The sequence below is a fragment of the Acanthisitta chloris genome, unplaced genomic scaffold (genome assembly GCF_000695815.1).
Source record: "Acanthisitta chloris isolate BGI_N310 unplaced genomic scaffold, ASM69581v1 scaffold3890, whole genome shotgun sequence".
In the NCBI taxonomy this organism is placed as follows: Eukaryota; Metazoa; Chordata; class Aves; order Passeriformes; family Acanthisittidae; genus Acanthisitta; species Acanthisitta chloris.
The window spans coordinates 208736-218230 of NW_008652091.1; the positions used below are offsets into that span (position 1 = coordinate 208736).

General features: G+C 36.9%; 1 protein-coding gene across 1 annotated transcript in view; it reads right to left on the minus strand.

Annotated features, from left to right (window-relative positions):
- The window catches only part of KIAA1715 (KIAA1715 ortholog), a 37871-nt gene that overhangs the window by 5524 nt on the left and 22852 nt on the right, over positions 1 to 9495 (minus strand). Inside the window, exons 9-11 of the mRNA XM_009075843.1 lie at positions 5633 to 5738; positions 4963 to 5033; positions 3535 to 3705 (exon numbers count right to left, since the gene is read on the minus strand). Of these exons, the coding sequence (XP_009074091.1) occupies positions 3535 to 3705; positions 4963 to 5033; positions 5633 to 5738 (348 nt within the window). The remainder of the gene's footprint in view (positions 1 to 3534; positions 3706 to 4962; positions 5034 to 5632; positions 5739 to 9495) is intronic.

Sequence of the window (9495 nt, forward strand, 5' to 3'; positions counted from 1 at the left end):
GAGAAGAAACAATGGCTTATCAGAAATACAGCAGGCTCATGCTGTCCCACAAAAGCAAACCATATTTGGTATAAAGGCAAGCCAAATCTCTGAAACAGAAAATGCCTCCAGTCCAGGTTTGGGTTGTGGTGTTTGTTTTTTTTTCATGAACAACACTACACTTGTACTATTCTGATTAGAACAAATTCTCAAGCTTATTTTTTAGTCCTTTGTCCTCCACCAGTTTTATTCCTAGAAAAACTTTCTGCTTCATCCATAACACTTGCCCAAAGCCAAGCTCCACTTGTGGTAGAACTCATAACCAGCACACATTTGAAACAGTTATTTCTAGAGGAAAGCACTACTGTGGACTCTTCTGTTGAACAACAAACCAAGTTTCTGCATCTGCCTTTTATATGGAAGATCTTTCAAACATACTAGCAGTTGCTGTATTCCAAGAACCCTTACAATTGACAAGAGCATACAAATCTGTAGACAACATATAAGTACACATTAACACGAGTCCATGAAGTACTGACCACTGTGGTGAAATCTGATATTTAAAGGCATCTCACGAAGGCTGATGCTCTGCACATCAGCACCAGATATTCAACACAAAACACTGAAGCAGTCAAACAAAACATTTCTAAATGTTAAACCCAAATTAAGAATGCAGCATAACAGTACCAAATATAGGCAAGGCAAAATTAATCAAGAGGCTAGAAGTGGGTCCTGTTGGCTTCTTCAATATGATCCAAACAAACACTTTTAAGAGAAATACATAAGAGAGTCAACTATCTTTTGATGGGAAAAAAAAAGTAACCAACATCAAGACATCTAAGGTAAAGGTAGAAAAAGAGCTGAAGTATATTGCTTCATTCTGGTACTAAAATTTCCCAAGTTACTCTGCTGAATAAGGAAGCATGATGTTTGTGTCAGTAATCTGCATTAGACTGACATCCAATCACTCCGTATTTCCAGAGGATTAAAAAAAATAAAAATATTCCAAAGTTCAGCGCCAACAGCACTCTTTATAACCATTCTTCAGATCTCTTATCCACAGGAGTTGCACGTAACATGCTTGTCACTGCATGAGCACACAATTGAACAAAAGATTCAGCTTCATGCTCTACTCATTAGTCAAAGTAGCTGACTGGTAAAAAAATATTTATAGCACTTCTGTATCACATTAGCTTGCAGTTTCTTTGAGCCATACAACTATGGTTTAAATGAGTTACAGATAAGAGTTCGACTTCTCTGTGTTATCAACACTGTGATGAAGTTAGTTTCCTGATGTTAAAGTTTGTCTACATCTGTAAGTGAAGATTTTCTCTATTCCATATTCACTATCACTGTACTGAACAAAAGCCTTCCCCAGAGCTATACCTCAATGATAGCTTCATACTTCAACCTTATGACCAAGGAATATGTTCATTTACTAATAAGGCCTGACTGCCTGTAAGCAGTTGTTTCATATTATGGTTCTGATGGAAAAAGTGATTTTCTTACTAAGCAGAGATTCCTTTGTGGCAAGTCACAGGCAGGCTCTGGCCTCTTCTACATCAACAAGACATTTCTCAGATATTAGTTATGTAAAATATGAGCATATACTCTATTTCTGGCTGCTTAGGATTATCAAAACAGAATGGTTTATATTATTTTGGAGATTCAGAAAAGATCAGCTATTTAACCTAGAAAACCAAAACTCAGTATACCAGTTACTTGTTTCTTACGCCTCTTCTGAAAAATTTCACTATGCACTTCTTATCAGGAATAGAGAACCGAAGAATGAAGTCCACAGTGGTTTCTTTTATTGTCACTTTTAAGCAAAGCACTACATCAATACTCGACCATATCACAAAAAGTAATTTTCAGTGTTAAAAGTAAATTGGTAAAGTCACATTTAGGGCAATAAAAAGATTGTATTTTTCTCCTGAAATACTTCAGAAAATGCTGCTTTCAAAAAATCGAAACATTATTTTGCAGAGTTTTCACTCCTACATCTAAGTGTCTAACTAGAATCTCACACTAATTCTTAAGGTTTTACATTTTTTCCATTTACAGACTAACTCAGCAACTCAGACTCATTAAAGGCATAGTTTAATAACCATTTCTTTCAATGATAATACCAGATTAATCAGCAAATGCCTCTCCCAACTTCTCTAAAAACCTGCAGTTATGAATAATACTCAGAAGCTCTTGAGGCACACACCTCCAGGAGCTGAATATCCTTAAGGACTTCTCCATTTGAGTCACACAGAGGGAAATAACCACACTTTTAAAGACTCCAGTAATGAATTATGTGTTTTTCTGTAAGAATCTTCTAAGTTAAAAAGTAGCCAAGAAAATGGCTTGATAATTCTATGATTTGAGGACAAATTAAATTTTTTTATGATCTTAGCTTCACACATCTGATTTCAGTATTGCTTCTGTGCCAGTAACAGTACTTTTATTGAAGTAAGAGCACACTATGGCACAGGAAAAGAAACCAACCTTGCACACTTGCAAGGCCACACCCATCAGATACACTTCCCTACTGGTCTTGTGCAGCCTCCTCATGCCAGAAAGCAAAGGCCAACGCTATTTTCTACTCCCTGTTTAAAAATAATCAAGCAGATACATTCTTTCTGTTGCACTCTTGACGGTTTCCCACAGTTAGTGTGTTTCTAGCCTGAACCACAGGGCTGCTCACTACTTGATAGCTTCCCTGTGTGATCCTTGTTTAAACTAACATAAAGTCCCATCAAGAACTCAATAGCACATCTAACTGGAGATTCTCTGGTTTGAAATTATAATTTCTGGAGTCTTTTAAAACACTGCATCTTCCTGTTGGCTGTACACCAGATGCCTACTGTATCTGAAGCCTATAAAATGTCTCAAAAGGAACTATGTTAAATTAAAATTGACAATTTGTCTTTGAACTCCCTGAAATTAAACAAGGCAGTTTTACTAGATTTTCCTGCCCTAAGGAAAACAGCAAAAGGAACAAAGGCAGAAATTCCAACACACCTCAATCAAATGACCTGCCAAACACAGTGAAAGTTAACCACTTTGGGACATACTCCCTTCTTAACTATTTCTGTAATTTACAGTGCTATTTCCTATCTGTTTGTGATGGAGTGAAAAAATTTGTTCTGCCATCATTTGCATGAGATATGGCCTAATATGAAGAAATTGTAGGATATAGGAAAGAAGACATTATTATTAACAACCTAAGCTAGAAGCAGAGACAAGAAGAATTGAGAAAAATATATAAACTGCACTTACTATAAAGTCAAACTTCACTATTTCAGTTGGAAGGCACTAACACCAATCATGTAGACCAACTGCCTAACCAACTGAGAGTTGACCAAAAGTTAAAGCATGTTTAAGGGCATTGTCCAAATGCTTCAAACACTGACAGGCCTGGGCATCGATCACCTCACCAGGAAGCCTGTTTGAGCAGTGTTTGAGTATTGCAGCTGTTGTTATTCTTATTTAAAAAATTCATCTAGACAGAGAGCTAAATGACAGGGGGGATTTCATTAGACATTTAAAAAAGAGATTAGTACATACCTTCTGTCTGTTCAGTCTCCTGGGGCTTATTCCCTGTAGGTTCTAGAGGCTCAGTTTTAGACTGCAATTCTGTAGGCTGCCTTTTCTCAAAACTGAAGTCTGGAAGTCGTGGAGCTTGAGGTCTAGTTTTTCTTGCAGGATTCAAGAAAAAGCAGTAGGCACATCTAAATGCTACAGAAAAGCAGACCCAGTAAGTAGCTTCACTAATTAACTTCAGATTTAACCTTTATTCCTACACTTTACTCTGACTGTCCAACACACTAAAAACAGAATTAAATGACTATCACTATCTGAGAGTACCTTCACCAAATTTACATAAGTTGTTTCATATAGGTCCTTTTTTATTTTTTACACTCACTATACATTTGCTTCTTAAAAACTTCTTTACCCTCAGCTCTGCTGAGCAGTGCCCAACTCTCTGAAAGACTTGACCATAATGAACAAAATAATGCAAGTCAGCACCACCAGACGTTGCCACATGGTTATTCTTCCATTCTTTCCTACAAAAAGAATTAAGTCAGCAGATTTTATTTTTTCTTCCCCTTAAGATGCCACTTTCCTCACCCCTTGAGTAAGGAGATGTTAGGAACTCCAGTAGGTATGGCTAACTCTGCTTTTTGAGAAGCATCCTGCCTCAGTGGTGCCTAATTAGGAAAAGGTTTTGCTCTGGAGAAGTACTGGATACCACTTACTAGCTAAATACCTATTTCTGCCCTCTGCGAATTCTGGCACAGTTGAGTTGTTAGCTCACTTGAACTAAGATGACACACAGACTATCTATCTTTAGTTTCATAGGAAACATTCAGCTTATTCTTACAGTGCTGTATAATTATTCATAAAATTAAGCAAAACAAAATGAAATAGAAGATTTATCTGATATTCCCTGATTTCCTAAGCATCAGGCTTACACTTGTGGTAGAAAACAGGCAAAAGAAAACATCTGTGTTCAATAAAGAGCTGTGTCTGTCTTAAGTTACTGTCAGCCATAAACTCCTGTATAGGCCCTTAGGGCTTGTTCCTACTCCTTCTCCGATACCTCCCCAAGATCTTCTTGCCAAAGCAAAATGTTAAGTTCTGGTAAAAGAGGCACACTTTAATGTCACATACTTTCTCAATATAAAACCCTTCTGAGAACCATTCATAGCTAGGAGCAATGCTCAGGGATGTATTGGAGGAAGCTTATTTCTAATGAATAGTTTTCTACACATAAAACCCTTGACCTGAAGGTTGCAATAAAGTACTTCTCTAAGTCTTGAAGTAAATCTTAACATACAGTAAGTTAACAAAAGAAGTTACTGAAAAATGTTCCTATGTGAAGTGGTACTTCACAGTGTCAGTTAAATGCTTAAGTGCAACCAAAATGAAGTATGATGCACGTCAGTCATGAACCATAAGCCAAGTAATAGTCTACCACAGATCAGCTCTTACCTATGTATTCAAACTCCTCCTTCAAAGCCATACCATTGTGAGAAAAACACTGCTGACATATAAGGGCATACCTAGAAAACATGAATAATATATACATACCTTTAAGCAAAAACACACTGAAGGGAGATGTATTTTACCTATATATTGACTAATACCTTAGATATTTTGTCTTAAAAGGTAATTTCCACAATGAAATTATTCCCCTTGAAAGCAAACTAAATTGGTATATTAAATAATCCAAATTAAGCTTATATTTCATTAGTTAATATGAAAAGTGACCATAGTTAACATGGAAGCTCTGATGTTTGGACAGTTCTGAAGGCAATCTGGAAGGCATTTATAATTATATAAATGATATAAATAAAGCTGATATGCTAAGCAAGAAAATTTTTAGTTCAAAACATAAATCATTCACCCACTTGAACACATATTTTCCTATGTATCACATGGCTAATATAATCCAAAACAGAGGTTAATTTTGCCAAAATACTACCACTTGCCCTATAAAGAGATTTCAGGTGAAGCACTGAGAAAGAGCTATTTAATTATGAAAATTTCAGACAAATTCATTTGCAATGATTTTAACCCGGACATGTCTGGCTTAAACAGAAAGGAAGCGTCTTAATCTTTTCTCTCAAGTGTTTAGGTATTTCCTTTAGCAGCATTTTACCTGTTCTGAGGACCATCTCCAACCAAATATTCAATAACTCTATCCACAACTCCTCTTTCTCGAGGAAGAATAGGTCTTGCCAAAGGAGGGCCTGGAGGATGAAGACCTAGGAAGACATGAATTATGTCAGAAATATGTTCAATAATATTACTATATATGATACTTTACTATGCATGCTAGTGTCACAAAATAATTGCACCTACTTAATATACATGGCCATATTTCTTAGTCCACTAAGAAAGCTCTAAGATTTTTAAACCCACAATAGTTGAAAATTCCTCTTCTGCTCCTGTAGCTTATAATCTTATTAAATCACTCTACCTTTACCTCTTGGATATGTAATTAAATTCATAAGTTTTAAAGAACTAAATGTATCAGTAGTATTCAATGACTACTAACAACTAGAGGCTTTTTAAGAAAGTAAAACTCCTTAATTGAGTTTTCTTCATATACTCACATCTCTGCATATTTACACTTCAAGTTTACAGCAACAAATCTAGTAAAATCAATGACAACAGTAGAACTAAGATCAGGGCAACCTGGTCTACTGGAAGGTGTCCCTGTCCATGGCATGGGGGTTGGAACTTGATGATCTCTAAGGTCCCTTATTACACAAACCATTCTATGATCATATGATGTTACAAAAGAAACACCCACTGGTTTCTGAGTCATTACTACACCACGTGAGCATGCCCTCAGTGTGCACTCAGTCTACACACTAAACCTGTCCAGCTGCTTGTCACTTTGGTAATCTCATGTTTTAAGGGCAAGTTGGATACCTTCGGATTTATGCTTAGTCAAGAAGCCAAAGGGCCACTATCAAGATATAATTCTTCCCATGTGTTTTACAAGCTATTATCAAAATAAAATTCCATTAAAAACAGATAAGAGCAATAGTTGGTACCACCTTTTTCACCTCTGTTTATATATGGCAGTTAAAGTAGAACAGTGGCACATGCTTGCCTTTCCACCAAGTTTTAAAACATCTGGTCTACTGTACGAGACCACTGCAAACTGCCAATTTCCATTTATATAGCTTTGAGTTCTTATGTCTACTTTCCCTTGCAGCCTTAAAACAGAATAAGCTAAGCATAACATTTAAAACATGATCTGGTAAGAAACTCAAGTTTGAATCATTCAGAAGAGACCATTCAAACAGTAAAGTATGTGAAACTTCTTCCCAAGGCCACACTCCTGGCAAAGACACATTTGACATAAGCACAGGAAGTATAATGTTATAGTACTTTCAACAAACAGGTACCAGACAGATAGTCCTGAATTGCAATATAATTGAGCACTTGTGAGGAGAGAGAAAGACTTAAAACGTATTTCCATAAGACCTTGACAAATTACATTCAAAGACCACAAAAAAAACGTTCAAGTAGGACAATGAACCAGTCTTTCAGAACTCTCAAATTGGGAAAAAATGGTCAGCTTCAAGCCACCTGAAAACAAAATTGTGAAACCTGACAAATAAGACTTAGTGTAATCCAATGACAAAAATTATTTGTAACAATGCAAAAGCCCTATGCAAGCTCAAGATAGTTAAGAAGTTTAAATAGAAAAGGAATCAATTAATATTCATTCAATCATGGAATTTTGGGGGTTGGAAAGGACTTTACAGATCATCTAGTCCCAATCCCCTGCCATGGGCAGGGACACCTCCCACCAGACCAGGTTGCTCGAGGCCTCATCCAGCCTGGCCTTGAACACTGCCAGGGTCAGGGCATCCACCGCCTCCCTGGGCAACCTGTGCCAGAGCCTCCACCCCCACAGGAAAGACTGCTTCCTAATATCTAGCCTAAATTTCCCCTCCTTCAATTTGAACCCATTACCCTGTGTCCTATCACTCCAGTTCCTAACAAAGTGTCCCTCTCTGGTTCCCCTGGAGCCCCTTCAGACACTGATACGCTATATCCACTGAAAACAGGTATAGAAATAGCATGACTTAAAAGAAAGGCCTTCAGTGACCACAGAGTCAGCCTTCAGCTCTTTTCAATTTGCTGCATCCTTCCAGTGTTTTACTTGTGAAGAGAAAAGCAGAGTCCCCCATAATAGTCAAGGAACAAAGAGGAAGCTCAAGGGTCTAGCAAACCAAAACCACTGCCTCAAGATGCAAAAGAAACTAAACCCACTGACTGAAAACGCAAAACAGGATTTGGAAAAAATCCAAACAAAGGACTACTAAGAAAATATAGTTTGGCAGTGTGCTGAACTAATTCAGAAGGACATTTAACTAAAGGATACTGCATAAAAACCAGTGGACTTCAACCTTTTGCAGGAGATAGATGTAGTTTTCTTGTAGCTCCTTAGCTGGGGACTGCACCAGGACATGCATGGTCATAGCTTCTAGCACAACTGATACTCTTTCATAAACATACACATAGAAGTAACATGTATCTCCTGAGCAGAGTATTGACAGGCAATGACAACAAAGAAAGTCTTACTATTTGATAAGTAGATCCAAGATGGGCTTTAAGTTTAAATACAGCATTAAATGTAACAGCCAGCAATTACCATCTCAAGCCTCCTACTTTTTAATCTTCACAGACTGAAGCAACAAAGGAAGAAGACTAAGGGCAGAATGTGCTACGTTGTGGTAAACCTCAGCATCAATGCCACATACAGCTACCCTCCATCCTCTATGGCAAATGTCAAACATTGCAGGAATCAAACATGTTCAGCAGTGCCCTCTTGAAGTACTGCACACAGAACAAGGCTAATCTTGCCCTTAAGGCTACAGTATTTCTAACAGCACAGCCTTTCAAACACCTCACATCAATAATGGGTAATTGACCTAAATGGACTGTCCAAATCTTTAAAGGCAAAATAAAAATTTGATGAGAAAATAGTGCAATATACAACCCTTCAATAAGTACAAAAAATGTTTCACACTCAACAGATGTTTTTAAAATAACCCTCATTTTCACAAACAAGAGAACTAAATTCAAGAGGTATCAATCAGTGAATGCACTCCCAAATTATCCCTGTATTCTGTCCTCAAGCAGGAACCCAGACCAAGAAAACTCTTACATCAGCAAGGCAGAACAAATTCTGTGCAATATAAACTAGATTCTGCAAAAGCTGCCCAAAGAGATCAGGCGAAATGTATTTCCTAAAGCTTCACAAAAACCTGAAAGACCCAATATTTCCATCAAAAATAGGCACTCATACCCTCTGCAGTAAAATTAAAGCTCTACAACAATTTTGTGAATACCCGGATTACACACAAATGTTTACTTAGACCTATATTCAAAAGACCAAGTTTTCATATGATCTGTAATCACCAATACATGAAAAGTTTCTAAAAGTCAATAAACAAGGTAAAAATTAAATAAAGTTACCTAGAATGGAACACCACAACACGCTCCAAGAATAACTTCAATTACCTACCTACTAATAACTCAAAACAACCATCTTGGTTCTCATGCTGTTCTGGACAACAGTAATTAATATAAACATCAAAAGCAATCATTGTAGAAAGACTGGTCATTTCTGCAAAGCTTGGCAAACTCTCAACTACCTGCTGGTTATTAATTTTCAAACATATGGGAGCTCTGTGGTAATACATGTTAAATTGATTCTCCTCTACAAAATATAGTATAATGAAAATGAATTATTAATCTCCTGTAAAGTGGAGATAATTAAGGCTATTCATATTTGTTGCAAGCCATGCATAAACTTAGATGCAACATAATTCTTACAGATACTTTTCACTACAACTACATGACTGAGATTTTATATGCCTAGAAGGTTTGGGGAAATTCAAGAAAAAACAGGGCTTCCCTGTTAACTAACATCTGCAGTGGCTTCCATGGCTATCCACGACCAAGTAACATGTTTGATCAAAATATCATTTCGGG